This window comes from Delphinus delphis, chromosome X (genome assembly GCF_949987515.2).
Source record: "Delphinus delphis chromosome X, mDelDel1.2, whole genome shotgun sequence".
In the NCBI taxonomy this organism is placed as follows: Eukaryota; Metazoa; Chordata; class Mammalia; order Artiodactyla; family Delphinidae; genus Delphinus; species Delphinus delphis.
In genome coordinates, this window is record NC_082704.1 from 85,425,187 (window position 1) to 85,443,820 (window position 18,634).

General features: G+C 50.1%; 2 protein-coding genes across 6 annotated transcripts; both read right to left on the reverse strand.

Moving 5' to 3' along the window:
• Positions 1–2,496: 2,496 nt before the first annotated feature.
• EBP (EBP cholestenol delta-isomerase) lies at positions 2,497–6,608 on the reverse strand. 3 transcript variants are annotated; one of them, XM_060001868.1, is made up of 6 exons: positions 6,490–6,608; positions 6,067–6,216; positions 5,227–5,590; positions 3,848–3,884; positions 3,592–3,722; positions 2,497–2,967 (listed from the first exon to the last, which is right to left on the reverse strand). In XM_060001868.1, the coding sequence occupies exons 3-6, from the start codon at positions 5,525–5,527 to the stop codon at positions 2,744–2,746; spliced, it is 693 nt and encodes a 230-aa protein (XP_059857851.1). In that variant the 5' UTR covers positions 5,528–5,590; positions 6,067–6,216; positions 6,490–6,608; the 3' UTR covers positions 2,497–2,743. The 3 variants fall into 3 exon arrangements, with proteins under 3 accessions (XP_059857851.1, XP_059857852.1, XP_059857850.1); XM_060001869.1 differs by having other exon boundaries at positions 6,067–6,186; positions 6,490–6,605; XM_060001867.1 differs by lacking the exon at positions 6,067–6,216 and having other exon boundaries at positions 6,490–6,604.
• An 833-nt stretch (positions 6,609–7,441) lies between these two features.
• On the reverse strand, positions 7,442–18,166 carry PORCN (porcupine O-acyltransferase). 3 transcript variants are annotated; one of them, XM_060002676.1, is made up of 15 exons: positions 18,037–18,166; positions 17,198–17,370; positions 15,773–15,965; positions 15,405–15,448; positions 14,839–15,020; positions 14,627–14,757; positions 14,495–14,512; positions 13,263–13,277; positions 13,040–13,165; positions 12,779–12,879; positions 11,661–11,737; positions 11,504–11,567; positions 11,295–11,380; positions 10,163–10,273; positions 7,442–8,015 (listed from the first exon to the last, which is right to left on the reverse strand). In XM_060002676.1, the coding sequence occupies exons 2-15, from the start codon at positions 17,331–17,333 to the stop codon at positions 7,914–7,916; spliced, it is 1,386 nt and encodes a 461-aa protein (XP_059858659.1). In that variant the 5' UTR covers positions 17,334–17,370; positions 18,037–18,166; the 3' UTR covers positions 7,442–7,913. The 3 variants fall into 3 exon arrangements, with proteins under 3 accessions (XP_059858659.1, XP_059858660.1, XP_059858661.1); XM_060002677.1 differs by lacking the exon at positions 14,495–14,512; XM_060002678.1 differs by lacking the exons at positions 13,263–13,277; positions 14,495–14,512.
• Between the last annotated feature and the right edge of the window lie 468 nt (positions 18,167–18,634).

The window sequence follows — 18,634 nt, forward strand, 5'->3', positions numbered from 1 at the left end:
GCCAGTGTGCAGGCGCTTATTGAGGGCCCGCCCCGCCCTTGTTCTTGGTTTGGTTGTTTGGGCAGTTTGCTTCCGGGTTCACCTAGGTGCGTGTTAAAGTGACGACCTATTCAGGCGAGAAAAGTGGGCGGGGAAAGGAAGCTGCTGCGCGACGACGTCAAGCCTCCACATCCCGCCCCAAGTCGCCTCGCGTCTCTGCTTAGAGATGATGTCATCTATTTCAAACGCCTGTGATCCTCACTTCAAATGAATCCGCTGAACGGAAGAATAATCCTTTTTCCAGAATCTTTTAAAAAATAGTTTACACGTTGTGAAAATTCATGGAGCTGTACATTTATGATTTTTGCAGTTTCTGCCCGCATGTTACACTTCAATAAGTAATTTACCCAAAAAAGCCATTTGTATGCTCTCTGGAGGTCCTAGCTTTTTAAAGTTTGCCTTTGTTTTTATTGAATCCTTACAACACGTTGAGATCGATCCTGTTATTAAATGGTGTGTCCACCAAATATCAGCTGAATACTGGACATAGCTTAGACTCCTTTGAGAAACTTTATGTACCACAAAATGCAAAAAGGCATTCTCCTCACTTTACTGTATAACATCTATATGGTTTGGACAAAATACAGGCTGCCCTTACAAATGTAATTTCTCACAAAGGAGTCCTGTAAGTTACCTGGACTCCAGCTGTTGCTGCAGTATTGTATGGATGCTACCGTTAACGTTACCTTTTTAGAGAAGTCTGCAATTCTAAAACACTTCTGTGGCACTGCTGGATTTTCTGATGGAAACAGGGAGTTTGAAAGTCTGTTTCTCATTAAAATTACCATAGGGTGGAATGAGCAAAACATTAGCCTAGAGCTTGGAGTTTTATCCTGCAGGCCCTGGAGCACAGGTTTTAGATGGGGGTATGATGTGATCAGATGTCCCTGTCTTGGTTGTGGAGAGAGCCCTGGAAGGAAAGATACTGGAAGCACGGAATTCAAAAAGGAGGTCCTTGCCATAGTGCTGGGGAGAACTTTCTCTTTCATTTGTTCATTGTTCCATTCAACAAAGTGTATGCCAGATAGTCTAAATATATTAATTCCTTTAATCTGCATAAAAACCCTATGAGATAGGTACTATTATTATAAGCATTTTACAGATGAAAGCACTGAATGAAAGGGGAAAACATGCTCTAGACCAAAGCGATAGTAAATGGCACAGAGAGCAGACAGTGCAATGGACGGAAGGTGGGCCTGTGCCTGGTGTGTCTGAGGAAGAACACAGAGGCCAGCATGCCTTAAGTAAACCATGAGGTAAGTGATGGATCTGAGGTGAGAAAGTGAAGCACGGCCTTAACAGTGAGGCATTTGTCAAAAGCTACACTGTAGGCTTGAGCGGAACCAGGATTTAAAATGAAGTCCTGCTCTGCACAGGTTACCTGGAGCCAGTTTCCAGGTATCTGCAGTTTTATTATTCATTCTTTGTCATCTCCTCAAAATTCCTCAAGTACCCATTTGTTTTATGACTGAAGGTCTATGAGGTTAATGACAGAGAGTGCAGGATGAGTGATGGGGGTCTGTAGGGTGAAGAGTATCTGTGGGTACATGACAGGTGGTCTGTGGGGTTGAGTGATAGGATATGGGGTAAGTGATGGAAGATCTGTGGGGTAATTGGGGATCTATAGGGTGAGTGATGGGGTATGTAAGGTAAGTGATGGATTCTGCAGGGTGAGTTATGGGGAGTTTATAGGGTGGTGATAGGGGATCTGTATGGTGAGTGATGAGGCCTATGGGGTAAATGATAGGGGGTTTGTGGGGAGAGTGAGAGGGTTTGTGTGACACATGATAGGGAGTCTATGAGGTGAGTCTTGGAGTTGTACGTGATGGGAGGTCTGTTGGGGCGAGTGATGGGGTCTGTGGTGTGAGTGACAGAGGTCTGTGAGGTGAATGATGGTCTGTCTCTGGAGCAAATGAAAGGCTGTGGGGAGAGTGATGGGTATCTTAGTTGTTAATGATGGAGTATGTGGTGTGAGTGATGGGAGGGTGGTGGAGTGAGTTTTGTGGGGTCTCTGGTGTGAGTGATGGGAAGGTTAGGGTAGTGATGGGGGTCTTTGGAGTAATGAGGGGCCTGTGGAGTTAGTGATGGGATAGTTGTGGGGTACCTGATCAGGAGACAAGAGGTTGAGTAAACTGAAGAACTTGGATTTGGAAAATTCTCAGCCTATCCATATTGTAAAAAGAGAGGTGTGTTCTGGAGAGAACGCCAAGGGCGTGGGTGGATGATCACGCCTTAAAAGAGCTGACAGGTGTGATTCATGGATCTAATCAGCCATCAGAGGAATCTGTGGGGTCAGTGATGGGGATTTGTGAGGTCATAGATTCGAGGTCTACATGATGATGATGGCAGTCTATGGCTGAGAGAATGATGGTCTGTGGAATGAGTGCTGGAGGGGTCTATGGGGTCAGTCATGGGGCATCTCTGGGGTTAGTCATTAAAGATCTCTCAGCATAGGGTCAAGATCTTTATTTCCTGATTTAAAAAAATTGTCCCATCACAGACTTCCAAGGTTCTCTTGTACCTTTGTCCCAACAGCTCCTGACAGTAGCTCCACACAGCTCCTTTCTTCCCCCTGTTCACCCATCAGCCTGAGTTTGACAGATCAATTTGATTTGTCCTTCCAACCTGTGAGAGCAAGGATTGGAATCTCCTGGCAGGTGGAGAGTTCCTCAATAGCCAGTGTTCAAGCCCAGTTCATCACTCATTAGTTCTGCTTGCTCTTGGCTTTTGTGGCTTTGGTGTCCAGCATGCTCTGGGCACGAGCAAGTTGCTTTATAGAATCAAGCACGAGGATTCCGGGCAGCACCAGCCACAGGGCGTTCAAGAAGACAAAGTAAAACCAGAAGTAGAGAGGGTGGCCCAGCTCCCCATGCTGGAATCCCTCACGGTGCTCTGTCAGGAAATACAGCACATCCCCGTATATCTGACCTGTGGGAGATAGAAGGGGAAGAAGGAAAGCCTGTAAGGAGGGGGAACAATTCCAAGCCATTTTCCAAGTCATCAGAGCTCAGGATTCCCAAATTCAGAGACCTAAGTGTTCTGCAATCATATGGCTGAGGATTTCAGAAAACAGAAGTGAGATTTCCAGAAATCAGAAGCTGAGACTTTCTGAACTCAGGAGAGTTCGTATCTCTAGAGTTTAAGGAAGCTCAAAATCCTTTCATTCAAGACATCTCAGGATTCCAGGACTAGAGAGAACTCACATTTCCAGAAAGTTAACAAAGTAAGAACGTAAGAGGACTGAATCTCAGATGAAGGAAACTCAGAATCTTGCTCCTGGAGGATCCGGGGGCCTCCCACCATCATGGGTCACCTCATGTAACCGTAACCTTCATGGGAGACTTTGTGATGGAGTGGGAGGAGAAATGAACCCTCCTCGCTTGAGAATGCAGGCCAAGAGGGGCATGGCTGTTCCAGAACCTCAGGGAGTTTGTCATTCAGTCTGACTCAGCCCTGGATGGGCACATTGAGAGGTCCCACCTGCAGGGATGCCCCCACGTCTGTGGATCCCCCATCAAGCCCTCAAGCACCCAGTGTGGGCCCTCTCCTCACCCACAGAGACCACAAGCTGTAGGACAAAGCGGAGGGGCTGCTGGCGGAGAAAGGCGATCACCACCCATAGGCTGAGTGGTCCCCACAAGCAAGCTGTGATGGTCTCCATGCATATCATGAAGCTATCATTCCTGCAAGAGAAAGGATTGGGGGGCACTGGCATCACTGTGCTCTCCCCACAAGGCACCCCATTAGTGGTCCCTGACTCACCACCCCTCCAAAACACAGGTCTCCCTTGACAGAGGCAAACACTTACAGGATGTATCGGCTGTCTCCCTTGGCATACTCTTTCCCTGAAGAAGACGAGAGACATACATGAAGAATATCATCAGGAAAAGGAACTCAGACTAACTTCCCCATGCCTCAGTTTCCTCATCTGTGAAATGGGGTAGTTGTTTGGACTCTAGGGTTAATATATGTATACAAGATAATGTGTGCAAACCTGGCACAGAACAATAAGTGTTGCTGTGATTGTCTGGTATTCAATAAATGTTTGTGGAGTAAAATGAGGCAGGTGTAAATGATGGAGTGAGGGACGTAGCCAATGAGTGAGTGACAGCGAGAGAGAGAGAGAGAGAGAGAGAGAGAGAGAGAGAGAAGGTGAACAGATGAGTAAATGAAAGAGTGAGAAGAGAATCAAGAAAAAGACAGATCACCCAATGTAAAAATAGGAGACTGGAATAGGCTTTTCACAAAAGAGGATTTCCAAATGGTCAGTAAACACATGAAAGCTACTCAAACTTTTGTTAGTCATTAAGGGAAAGCCAATTAAAACCATAATGAGATATCACTCACATCCACTGGAAGGACTAAAATTTAAGAAACACCTGACCATACCAAGTGTCAGTGAGGATGTGGGAAACTAGAACTCTCATATACTGCCGGTGGGAATATAAAATGGCGCAGCCATTTTTAAAATTTTTTTGGTGCAGCCATTCTTGAAAAGTTTGGCAGTTTTTCATAAAGGTAAACACACATCTACCATGTGACCCAGCCATTCCACTCCTCCATATTTACCCTAGAGAAATGAAAGCAGATCTCCACACGGAGACTTGCAGAAGAATGTTCTACCAGATTTATTCTTGAGGCCAAAAAGGAGTATTGTTTGTAACAGCAAAATATTGGTGGAAAATGCTATCAGTACTGGAAAAGTCAAATAGTTCTGTAAGTGTCCTCATTTAAAAAAAGCAAAGTTCAGAAGTGTATATAGCATGTTACCATTTACACAAAAGAAAAAATAAAAATGATGATGATGATGATAATAAGTAATATGGCATCTACTATCTGCCAAACACTGTTCTAAGTGTCTTACATATATTTGGATATGACTTATTATCCCTCTTTTATAATTGAGCAAACTGAGGCTTATGTGTGTTAATTTATGTGTAAAACCCTGAAAAGAAACATATGCAATTATTTGGGGAAACTTGGTGGATAGAACGCAGATTTTCACCGCATACCTCTTTAAATTGTTTAGTTTTGGATCCATGTGAATATATATGCAACAAAAAGTTAAATAAATTTAAAAATTTTATTTAAAATGAATGGAAAAGAGTTGGTGGGTGGGTAAACATCTAAGCCAATCCCTGCCCAGGAAATTCCCTTCCACAGCACACTGAAGAACTCAGGACTCACAGAGTTGAGACAAGATGGCTTGGTCTCCGAGAAGGTCCTCGTGGTAGAGGCTGAACCAGCCCTCAATCACCAAGTGAATGAACCCACACACTGCAAACCAGCACAGGGACAGTCTCCGCCAAGTCCCCAGTGGGATGACCGCAGCATGACCTGACAACAGCCATGTGGTCACAACTAAGACCCCAGAGATGGAGAAGAGGCCAGCCAGGAGATGCCAGGTGGGGCAGTCATTAGGCACAAAGTTGTCCAGCCTCAGGTGCCGAGGCCAGTATGGGTGCACGGGGCTGGCATTGGTGGTCATGTCTTTGTAGGCTGATGGAGGTGTGTGGATATGTAGAAAGGAGAATAAAAGGAAAGGAAAAACCTGAACAAATAGAGAGCACAGAATGAGATCATAAAATCAAATCCAAATAGTTTATTATGACAAGAAATGTAAATGGACTCAATTAACCAATTAATACAGACATGATTAAAATAATCTAATTATTTACTGTTTTAAAAAACATGACTATAAGGCCACAGAAAGACTGAAAGCTTGTTCCAGCCCTCCGGGAGCCATAGGATGCGGTAGATACAGGAACTAGAACAGGTCCCAGCCCTCATTGGTCAGTTTGCTGGGGAAGATAGGAACCAGGCCCAGTCTCTGACCTCATTGGTCACAGTCTGGTGGGCAGACACAAGAATCATACTAGGTCCCAGCCCTCATTGGTCACGCTTTGGTGGGGGAGCCACCTGATCCCCGCCCTCAGGGGTCACAGTCGGCTGGGGGAGACACAACGACCAGGTAAGGTCCCATTTGCAGGGGTCACTGTCTTGCATCATGCAACGGAAAGCTATTACCCTCCCCGTAGTCCTGGAAACTGCAGGACAGAAGAGAGAAGACTAATCAGAACGACGACCCTCAGGTTCAGTGTGTGGGATCGCCCGACTCCTCCCGAAATTGCGCAGCCTGCGGCTAACCTGCAACAAAGAGGAGCCTTGCGCGGGGCGCTAAAGAGAAAAAGGAGGGTCAAATACAGAGACCACCAATCAGAACTAGAACCCGCTAGTTCAGCTGCCCAATGAGAAGGCGGATCTTCTGTCGTCCGGACGACCGCGCGGTAGCCGGGGGTCCTGCGCAGGCGCGTGGGGGTGGCGGGGGGGGGGTGGGACGGCGCGGGATGGGGGGGGAAGGGTAGGGTCTTGCGCAGGCGCGCCGAGGGCTGGCCGTTTTGCAATTGAGAACTAAGGGATGGAGTGGCAGGCCAGGCGGAGGGAACTCACCCAGCAGCGCGGCTGCAGCGGCCTCTCCCACCGGCTCCGGGGTCTCTCTAGGATCGCTCGCTGGCTCCGAAATATCCCTAGTTCAAACCCAACCCCTCACAGGTTCCGCCTTACGGAACTGGCCAATGGAGGGGCTGGGAAGGAGGCCACCGCCGCTCCCAACCAATAGTAATTCTCTGTGCCGCCGACCCCGCCCTCACGCGTTGGTACCATTTTCGCTGTTGGTTGAGACCCAGTCAGGCGTGGAAGAGGCTGGGAGGGCCAAGGTTGGTGGGCGTTTTCGGCGGAAGCCAACCTGCAGCGAGTCGCGGCTTCAGTTTCCTATCCCCTTATAAATCACATCGGAAATCGGGTGTTTCTGTGCTGTTGCATCAGCATTGCGTTGTGTCCTCTCACCTTTGCCCTCATTTTCAAAGGCAGAGCAACGAAATCTTTTCCTAGACCAACCTTCAGTCCTAATCCCCGAATGGGCAAGGAAACTGTTAATACAACAGGCAGATCAATACTACACGCTGCCTCTGCCTCTCCCTCAGGCCATCTTCACCTCTCCTGACTTCAAGTCAGAAGAACCAATCAAAACCCAGGCCCTTCAGCCTTGTTGGCCAATTGGCATGGAGACCCTCAATCTCCCCCTGCCAACTCTAAAGAACCAATCAGGACTCCATAACTCTAACCCAGTGGGCGCCCAGACTAAGTCAGTATCCAGATCCAACCCAGGCCTCCTATCCAATTAGAACCCACAGCCCTCAGTCCTAAGGACCAATAAGCATCAACTCTTCATCAGTCTTTCCCTCCTCTGTCCCAGTCAGGGCAACCAAACCGAATGGGGATCCCTCAGTTTTTCTAGCCAATTAGTATCAGGCCTCCCCTACATCCAAGTATCCAATCTGTCCTGGCCCCACTCAAATCAAGCAGTGCTATCCTCAGGCTCATCATCCAATCATGAATGATAATAAACCATGAACCAATCACAACCTCCCTCTTCACGGTTTCTAGCTTCCAAACCTTTATCCATGCTGTGCCCCCTTCCTCACTCACTTCTATTCCCCACTGAGCAGTGAAGAGCGAGCCTTTTGTATACTTCCTACTTTTATTTGATAATAACAAACTGTATATAAAAAGGGTCAAGGAAGGCGGGGAGGCCCTGGATCTCCCCCTCTCTGCTTCCCCAAGCATCCCCCGCCCCTAGGCCCCAGCAGGGACCACTCCCTTCCCGCCTTGTGGTGGGGTGGGGATTGACAGGCATGGAAATGGTTGTGTGTGTGTGTGTGTGTGTGTGTGTGTGTGTGTGTGTGTATGGGTGTTGGGGGGTCAAGGATGGAGAGAGGGTCAAGAATTAGAGAGAGGGCCTTCCCTCATCCCCCATCAGAGCTGGCACCCTGAGGAGGGGTCTTGAGAGAGTTGTGAGGGTCCACAGATGTGCCTCAGCCTATGAGACGGTAGAAGATCCAGCATCCAAAAGTGACCCAGTGACTGGCCCAGCTGAGCTCTGACCATTTGTGGACAGTGTATGCCATGCCGTAGCCCTGTGGGAGAGAAAGCGGTGATGGTCGGTCCCACTCAGCAAGAACAAAGAAGGTCTCAGGAAAACCTACCCTTTGCTCAAGGACGTTTCTGTGACTCCACTGCAGCCCTGAGTGAGGCCCCAGAGAAGAGATTGGGTACATATGAAAGGTAGGCATATTTAGTTTTTTTCTTTTGTATTTTCTTCTCTTTCAAAAATTTAAAAAACAAGACAAGGCAATCCCACTCTCTGACCTGTACTCTCCCGTATATATAAAGAGCTCCTAGAAATTCACTTTTTAAAAAGACAAAAATTAGCAAAGGAGGTGAGTAGGCCATTTTCAGTAAAGGAAAAAAAAACCCAAATGGCTCTTAAATATACGAAAAAATACTCAGCCTCACTCATCATCTTCCTCCACTCAAACTGGCAAACATATCCATGAGGTCTGAGAGGCACTCTGTTGTCGGGGTGTCAAGCACGATCACATACTGCTGGTGAGAGGGCAAAAAGGTAACTTCTCCATTGCTGTCAAGACTAGATCCTACAGCTCTGTCTGCACCTATGTGAATCCACATGGATGTGAGGGTATTACTTGCTGCAGCACCACTTACCATAGGAAAAGAGTGGGAATCACCTGGGTGTCCACCAATAAGGGACAAACTACATTGTGTCACAATGGAAAAAATGAACGAGGACACTCTATGTCTTCATGTGGAAGGTTTTCAGGAATTATGTGAAAAAAGCAACATGCAGCACAGTGTCATTCATGTGTTACCTTTAGGGTAAAAAGCAGGGGGGAGGGAATTAAAATATATTTTTATATCTGCTTATTATGCTTCAATTTTAGAAGGATAGTTTAATAAAATGAATAAAAGTGGTTACCTGTAAGAGGGTGGGGGTAAGACGGCAGGAATAAGACTCTCCCCTGAATATCTTGAATACTGTTTGGTTTTTCAACCACGTGATATGCATTAACTTTTTTTTTTTTTTTTTTTTTTGGTCATGCCTCGTGGCTTGAGGGATCTTAGTTCCCCGACTAGGGATTGAACCCTGGCCCCCGCAGTGAAAGCGCCGAGTCCTAACCACTGGACAGCCAGGGAATTTCCTTAAATTTTTAATTGAAAATAAAACTTTATATTATTTTATATTTTGTCATTAAAAACAATTTTTAATTTTTTATTCAGGTTGAATGTGCAAAATCTGGGTTTTGCTTCTTTTTAAATAAAATTTTTGTTTTATTTTTATTAAAACTTTAAAAATAGTTAATGCAGGGTATTCCCTGGCCGTCCAGTGGTTAGGACTCGGTGCTTTCACTGCGGGGGCCAGGGTTCAATCCCTGGTCGGGGAACTAAGATCCCGAAAGCCGCCTGGAATGGCCAAAAAAAAAAAAAAAAGAAAAAAAATGAGCTGAAAGAGAAGCTAAACCGGGATCCTGCTAGTGCCATATGAATAAACATTATTTTGAAATTGTTTTTCATTTAAAAAGGAGTAAAACCTGGAACGTGCACACTCCACCTGCATAAAACTAGTATATACATTTTAATATACACTATTTTTTTTTTTTTTTTTTTGCGGTACGCGGGCCTCTCACTGTTGTGGCCTCTCCTGTTGCGGAGCACAGGCTCCGGACGCGCAGGCTCAGCAGCCATGGCTCATGGGCCCAGCCGCTCCACGGCATGTGGGATCTTCCCGGACTGGGGCACAAACCCGTGTCCCCTGCATCGGCAGGTGGACTCTCAATCACTGCACCACCAGGGAATCCCAACATACACTTTTTAAGTAGAATCCAGGATTTGCACAATCAATGTAAGTAAAACTATTTTTTTTAACAAATTAAATAAAAAAATCTTGTGAATTCTACCTAAATAAAAATATGATGAAATAATTAACTTTTAAAAAAGTAAAACCTGGATTTTGCACTCCATCTCTAGAAAATAAATTTTATAAGTAAAATAAATGTATTTTGCACACTTCACCCAAGTAAAAGACCCAACAGTATGAATCAACCAGAGGGACAAGGGGACAGAAGGACGGTAGAGCAGTGGCTACACAAGCTGGAGACAGATGACACAAGGTTCCCATGCCTTGGCCTCCCCACCTTTGTCCTCATGGTTCCCATGAATAGGTAGCATATCCCTGGGTAACCCTGAGCCCAGGGCCCCACCTCACCTGCTCCTCTGTGGTGTCGTCCACATCAACATCGAACAGGGAGCCCAGGTAGGCCAGGTGGAAGATGGCCAGGGCCCCAAAGAGCAGGTTTAAGGCTCGCACCCCCAGGCCCTGTGGGGGACAGATGGATATGCTTGGCAGCTGGACCTAATCACCATCCCCCAGCCCCACTTGGGCAGGGGCACACAGGGAAATGCACAAGGCACAGGAATGAGGATGTCCAGGGCACCCACCCCCAGGGTAGGAAAGAGATGGTTCTGATCCTCCTATGGGAGCTCAAGGGGTATCCAAGGATGAGGGTACTGTTAGCATGAGAGCGTCCAGGTTGGGGGAGATGTGAGTATTCAGGCAGAGGAGGAAAAATGGTGGGTAGGGCTTTGAGTTGGGGGTTTATGGTGATAAACATTGGTTGTCGGGTGGGAGGAAAATCTGAAATTTTCCATACTTCTTGTTGCAAAAAGAATGAGAAAAAAAAAGACTCAAACGAAAGCAAATCCCCACTGTGACCTACAGGACCCACCTCTCCCTGTCTCACTCACTCTGCTCAAGCCATACCGGCCTCCTCGCTGTTCCTCAAATATTCCAGGCCCTCTCCCATCTCAGGGCCTTTACACTGTTGTTGACTTTGCCTGGAATGCTTCCCTCCCTCACCTCCTTCAGTTAAAGAACTCAAAAGTCACCTCCCCATTTAACCTTGAAACCACTCAGCCCCTGATACTTCCCTTTCTCTTTCTCTTATGTATTTTCTCCTTGGCACTAATCACAGTCTAACAAACTATTATACTTTACTTATTTTTTATTTACTGTCTTCCCTGTTAAAATGTTTGTCCCAGAGGGCTGGGACTTTGGTCTGTTTTGTTCACCACTGTGTCTCCAGCACCTTGAACAATGCCTGATACCAGCAGGTGCTCAACAGATGTTCACTGGGGAAAATAAACGCTAGGTGGGTATATAGCAGTTGCTTGATAATGTTCGTTAGATAAATGGATGCCAGTGAATAGAGATGAGGTTATGGGGGTGGATCGGGCACTGGAAGAGGAAGCTGGGCACCCTGAGACAGATATAAGATGGAGACAGAAGTAATTTTTGAGGGGGAGAGTTGGACAAAAGGCTGCCTAGGCTGAACCCTCACCAAGCGATGCTGGTGTGAACAGTCTGCTGGGCACCGTTTCGACAAGATGCAGGCACTGAGGATCCGAGCCAGGCGCTTTCGGAGGACTAGGGCAGATGCGGGGTGGGGGTGGGGGCAGAGGTAAGGGCGTCAGGTTAGCCTCAGGGGACAGTGGTTCCAGCCCGCCACCAACCTTCCATCCCATCTACTGGGCTGGGTTCCGCCCTCACCGTGCTCCACATAAGTGATAAACGCCAGGGACAGCAGCACCGCAGCCAGGTGGAAGCTGAAGCCCTGGGGTGGGGGTGGGGGGCAATGAGGTGAGTGAGGAGGAGGCCCTACCACCCCCATCCAGCTACCACCCTGGTCCCGCTCCGCCCTGCTCACGTGCAGGAGGGCGCTGGCTGCATAGGTGACCAGCACAGCTGAGAAGGTCCCCAGGCGGAGAGCATTCTTGAAAACATCTGCAGGGGGGAGATGTGGGGCAAGTGTCTCCTGAGATTCCCCCCTGCCCTTCCTGGAGGGCCATAGGGCAGGGTGAGGATACCCACAACCTCTTGGGGCCCCCAGGATGAAGTCTCTTTATAATGGCCTCCAACTTCACATTGTCTAAAAGTTAGCTCCTGATCTTCCCTCCCAACCTGCTCCTCCTATAGTCTTTCTCAAGTGCAGCCAGTGTCAACTACACCCTTCCAGTTCCTCAGGACAAAAGCCTCACTATCACCCTTGATCTGCCCCCCACCCCCAACGCCCATAACCAAACTCAGCAAATCCTGTCAGTTCTATCTTCAGAGTTTATCCAGAATCTGACCTCTCCTCCCCATTTCCACTCTGCCCTCCCCGACTCCCTGTCTGTCCTCACAGTAGCCAGAGGGTCCTGGTACAACCTAAGTCAGCCCATGGCCCTCCTCTGCTCAGAACCCTGCTCTGAGATCTCTCTCAGAGAAAAAGCCAAAGTCCTCCCCGTGGCCAGAGAGGCCCTACAGAACCAGGCCCTGTCACCTCTCCGAACTCACCTCCTGCCACTGGTCCCCTCGCTCACTCTGATTCCACCACACTGGTCTCCTCACTGTTTTTCAAATGTGCCAGGTATGCTCCTGCCTCAGGGCCTTTGCACTTGCTGTTCCTTCCATGTGTTAAATTCCTCCCCTACATGTTTGCATTGATTGCTCTCTCACCTCCTTCAGGTCTTTGCTCAAACGTTAGCTCCTCAGTGAGACTTGCTCTGGATGATGTATTTAAAATTGCATCCACCCCTACTCACACACTCCTAAGACTCCCAGGTCATCTTTACCTGCTTTCTTTATTTTTTACCATAGCACTTATCACTACCTGAACTATTGTGTATTTTCTCTTTATTATACTGCTACCCCCACAAAAATGTCAACTCCACAAGGGCAGGAATTTGGGAGATTTTTTGGTCCCTACTATCTTCAGCTTGTTGTATGAATGTGTGAAAGGGGTGTGGGTTGAGGACTGCCAACTCTCTTGGAGTGGTGACTCACAGTTATTTAGCCAATAAGACATGGGCAGGTTCCAGCTTGTGACAACTTCCACCATGGACCGCGGCAGCTCCACGTTCAGTGGCTTAGAGACCGTCAGGTCCCTATGGGCAAAAGAGACACGCAAACTCATTTGGGATTTCAACCCACCTGATGGCCACACTTTTGTTCTTGGCTGTTCCCTCCCCCAGGAACACCCCCCTCCTCCCTGCAGCTCCTCTAGGCAGCACCCTGTGGGAGATGGGGCTCCCCAGCCCTCCCCACCATTCCAGGTGATCCTTCTCCTCGGTGAAGCCAGCCCCTGCCAACGTGGCCGTGGCCTCGGACAGAAAGCCCACAAAATAGTTGCTGAAGTGGAAGGAGACAGCACTCTCATAGGCTCGCAGCCACCTGCGGGAAAGGAGCCAGGGAGAGAGAGGCATCACGCCCAGGCCCCAGCGTGACACCCCACCATGTGCCAGCATCCCTGGCCCCTCTGTAGACTTACCTTACCATGGTGCCCCTAGGGGTCAGGAAGGCAGCAGAGAAGAAAGGAAAGAGAGTCAGAGAGGCCCTGGAGGCTGGCCTGAGTTGTTCATCAACAAGACAGACAAATATGGCGGCAAAAGAGGTGCGCTGTGATAGTCCCACACATCTATCCATCCATACACCATCAGTTAGTTTCAGGCAGCGCAAATGGATGTGTGAGCTGCCCTATAATATGACACGGTCCCGCAGCTTCACGTGGCCAGACATCCAGACCCAGGGACTGTTAGAGGCTGACCTCACAGCCACAAGGCCAGACACACATACTATCAGACTCCAAGCTCTCTGACCTGATTCGGTGACCATAAGATACCCGGAAGTCCTTTAGTTAGGCACAGAGACCATCAAGCACCCTGTTACGCATGCACACACAATTCTGTACTCAGATAGTCATCCTGTCAGTTGTACAGTCAGACACGGTCAAAGACAAGCAGCGTCTTACACTGGAAAAAGCATAGGTTCTGGATTCAGGCCTGGGATTAGTGCCTGGCTGCTTAGTTGGGTGACACTGGGCAAGTCATTCCACCCTTCAGAGCCTCATTCAGCATCAGACACAATCAGCGGCCAGTGAGTAGGGGAGAAGGTCATACAGTCAAATAGCTGGATGAAATCCTAGTCACACCCGGGGTGGAAGGTCGGTTCTGCCCCTCAGCTAGACAATACCAAGGAGCCAGAGAAGGCAGACCCACAGGCAGAATCCATCACAGACATGCGCACGACACGCGACAGTCAGACCCATTCCCAGCCAGGGTTACAGACGAGCCAGATTTATCCTATCCAGTGACAGCCACATACTCCCATCATGGACAACCGCCCAGCCAGACAGCCAGAACTCCAGTCCCACACAGGAGTCCCTGGCTGATAGGTAAACAACCTATACAAACCCCTAGCTAGAGTCACAGACAGGTCAGTGTCACCAACCAACACATACTTGTGGCACTGCAGTCACATAACTTGCTTCTGATGGTGAAATAGCAGAACAGATGGACAGCCAGGCACAGTATGTGACGGAGTATCCATTGTACACGGAGTCATAGGGCCAATCTTGGTCAAACCACAGCCACAGACACTCAGTCTCTGTCTAGTCACCGGGTGGATGGTCAGACAGTCTCAGACTCACAGAACCAATCAGTCACAGACTGTGCACCCACCCCCATTCAGCCCCACTCGCCCTCAGCACCTGCCCTCATTTACCTGGCTTTGCGTTTCTTGCTGTAGTAACAGAAGACAGACAGAAGCATTAAGAGACAACTCAGAGCTGGGGAGACCCCAGGTCCCTCCCCAACCCCCTCACTGCTGGGCAGAGGCCTCGAAGGCTGTGCTCACTTGCGAAGGAGGCGGTCACCATCAAGGGGGATGAAGTACGGGAAGAGGTAGGGGCCCACACAGGTGGACAGCACAAGGCACAGCAGGGCCAGCGCCAGACTCCGGGCCACCTTCTGCAGCCATCGGCGGCTCTGTGGGGATCAAGGCTCCATGAACACTGCCCCATGGTGGCTTCCCATGGTCCCTGCCCACCTGTCCACCCAGGACCTCACCAGCGGGCGGCCTTGGACGGCCTGTAGGTAGCTGTGGAAGGATATCCAGGGCCCAAAGACGATGGTGCCCACGAAGTAGAGGTAGCCCATGAACTCCACGGGCGAGGGCACTGCACCCACCTCACCCCGGTCCAGGTCGAAGCCCAGAGACACCGCCTTCATGGCTACAATCATCTGGGCCCCTAGGTGTGGTGCCCATGGTCAAGTGGATGAGCAGAGAGCAGGTCATCATGGGGTACGGGGAACACCAGGTGAGAGGTGGTAAGAAAGAAGAGCAAGTGTGGAGAGGTGGGCATGGGGCCAGACAGGCAGCTGAGCAGGTAGGCCCAGGACTGGCAGATGTCTTGACTCAAGAGAGTCAGGCATGGACATGAGATGGGACAGACAGATGGGGAAGAGACACGGTAGAGAGAAACACAGATGTAAGGGGAATCTAAGGGCTGCGTGTCCAGTGGGCTAGGCAGATGAGGGAGAAAAGCGGGGAAGGAAAGACAGGGTGGGGGGAGTTAGGAGATGTGGAGTGGTGCTGGAGGGCTGGGGCAGGGGAGAGGGCCAGGGCTGCCTACCTCTCATCTTGTGCCATGTCACGGTGTCCACCATGTGCATCTCACTGAGGAAAAAGGTGGTGGTCTTGGCCCTGTGACTCCTCTGGCCTCAGATACCACAAAGGGGGGAAACCAAGGTGCAGAGAGGGTATACCCTTCCCTGCCCTGCACAACCTCATGGAGGAATAGTTCTCCAGGGCTCCCTCCTCCAGGGGGAGCTCAAGTCCAGCCTGTTCTGTGTAGCCTTCGGAAAGAACAAGTCTCCCAGATTTCCATCCCCTCCAGAAACACCCCACGTCCTCCCTGTCCTGGACAGCCTCAGGAGGGGCGGCCTGGGGATCCCCCCGCCCTTCTGCGGACAGCGTGGGGATGAGGACATACACCCATACCCCATGAGTAGGTAGATGAGGATGGTGACGGAGAGGAAGACGCCACGATGGGAGGAATGTCGGCAGAGGAACAGCACGAGGTAGCACAGGAGGCTGAGCAGTACGACCCAAACCATGTGCAGCTGGAAGAAGTGGTAGAGGCTGAAGAACCCGCCTGCCACGGTGCTTGCATGCTTCAGGTAGGATGGCAACCCTTTGGGTGAGAGAAAGAGAGGACAAGAAAGGGAATTAGAGCAGGGCTGGTAGAAGGGCAGCCTGGGCAGAGGACGTAGCTCAGGCAAAGGCTTAGAGGTTGGAACGTGGTGGGATTGCAGGGGGCCCAAAGCAGGTGTTGGGGAGCTGGGGAGGTGGCAGGGCTTGGGTTTAAAGAAAAGAGACATCTATAAAGGTCACTTTGGGAATCCTGGAGGAAATTTGAATAACTTATATTGAATAATATTATGGCATCAAGATTAAATTTCCTGAGGGGTGATGGTTGAGGCTCTGGCTGTGGGGGGAAGATGTCTTTGTTCTTGGGGGACACACGCAAGAGGATTTGGGATGAAGTGTCAGCACGTTATTCAAGTGATTCAGGAAGATGATAGATAGATAGATAGGCAGATGGACGGATGGATAGGTAGGTAGATAGATAGGTAGATAGAGCAAGCTAATGTGGCAAGATGTTGACAGTTGGAGAATCAGGTGATGCATATATGGGTGTTCATTGTACTATTCTTTCAACTTAGCTTTTCAGTAACTTTGAAACTTTTCAAAGTGATAAACCTGGGGAAAAAATAAAACATCCATTTAAAATAAAAGAACAAGAAAAAAGAAAGTGTAGAACTTCTGAATCTCAGATTTCCAAAATTCTCAGCATCCCATGGGGATCTCGGGCACTTGGGATCTCGTTGTTTGGATATAGGCTTGCCACGATTTGTGGAAACATTCCAGAATCCTAGAATCCAGAGATTTTATCATGCCTTGATTCCAGAAATCCAGAATGCCAGCATTTTGGAAGCCTGGAATGTGAGAATTTCAACTTGTCAGAATCCCCAAACCCCATAACACGGCACTTTGGGATACATGGTACTTTCCATAACCCTGTGACATCAGCATTTCAGAATCTTATAACCTTGGGATGTAGGCATTTCAGGATCCCAAGATTCAAGAACCTCAGCTTTCAACAGTCCCAGAACCCAGGGATACGGAAAGGTATGGCTTGGCATGGCAGGATGTGGCTTGGTGCGGTGTAGCATGGGGTGGCTGGGTTAGTGGGACGTGGTGTGGTAGAATGGCGCTTAGCCTGGTGGGCTGTGGTAAGCTGGACGTGTACGAGCCTGGCTTGGCTTGGCAAGATGTGGCAGGATAAAGTGGGGCTTGGTACGGATGAACGCGGCAGGTGTGATTTGGCCTGGCGTGGTGGCCCATGGTGTGGCAGGCACTTACCAAGCCTCCACAGGAGGCGGCAGGCGAGGCAGATGGCAAGGAGCAGCCAGATCTGGTCAAGGCCCTGCTGGGCAGTAGGCAGGAGACAGCCCTGCAGCAGCTGCTGGAAAAATTCCTGGCGGCTGAAGGTGGCCATTGTGGACCCCCACGGATGGATGGACTGATGGATAGACCTGCCAAAGGGGGGACATAGAAGGAGCTTAGTTGGGATGTCCACGGGGCAGACGATGCTCAAGAGATGGACTTGAGCACTCAGATTTCAGTCTGGGGCTGTCCAACCCTTGTAGAGACAGGGTACTGGGGGGCTGAGGGAAGGTGTGAGTGTCAGGTACATCAGATTGAGCCGCCAGCTGTGTGTGTGGGGGTGTTCTGGGTGCACACACACAGCCCATGACCTGCGGTGAATGAAGGACCTGTGTTTCTTGTATGCTGGGAAGAGTCCGGGTCCGATAGTGATTGAATGGTGTACATTGTAGGCCTGTATATCAAATTGGGGGGCTCCCTGGTTTCCGAGGTAGAGTCACTCAGTGTGGAGGGCAGAGAGGGAGATCCTGTGACACTTGGGGGCCGTGTGCATCTCTCCTTGAACGGATGTGGGGGGTGTCCTGTATCCCCCGCGCGCCCCATCCCACCCCCAACCGGCCTCTCCCGGCCGCCAACAAAGCCCTGCCCAGGCCCGGGGGCTGCAGGGAGGTGGAGGTGGTGGAGAGGGACACAGCAGAAGGGAGAGTTGGAAAGGTGATGGAGAGGGGGCCCTAGCACACGCGCTGCAGACCCGCAAGGGGAGGCCGGCTCAGGATGCGAGCGGGAGAGCCGCACGTGCACTACCGGCGACCTACCTGGCAGTAAGAAAGCTGCGGTCCAGGGGGCCGGGGACGTACAGCCGCCGCCACCGTCGCCGCCTCCTCCGGGCAGCCTCCCCCGCAGGCCGCAAGGCCGGGACCAGCTGCGGCTCCCAGGGCAGCGCGGAGAGCGGGCCCTTTAAATCCCGGGGAGGCCCGGCCGGCCCGCTCGGCCAATAAGAGGACAGGAGCGGGGCGGGGACGGAGGAGGAGGGGAGCGGGAGGATTGAGGGAAGGAGGAGCGGGAGGTTGAGAGGAGCCGGGCGCGGGAGGACGTCGGCGCGTGGAACGTTGGATCCCGCACCTTTCCGACCTCTTGGTGTGCCAGTCCCTGAAGGGTCGCGTCGGGAGGTCTTCTGGCCGTCCAAGAACAAACTGTCCAAACGCCAAATTCCTAATCCTTGGAAGCCGAGATGGGAAAGATGGGGGAGGGAGGAGAGAAAGTCCGTTTCCCCAGCCATCAGCCTCGCCCCCGAAACTGCCCACCCGCGCACGTCTTCGTGTCACTGTTGTGCCCCCTTTTCACAGATGGGAGAATAAACCGAGGTCTCTCCTTTCCCATCCTTTGAAGGAGCTGTGGGAATTTCCAACCCTT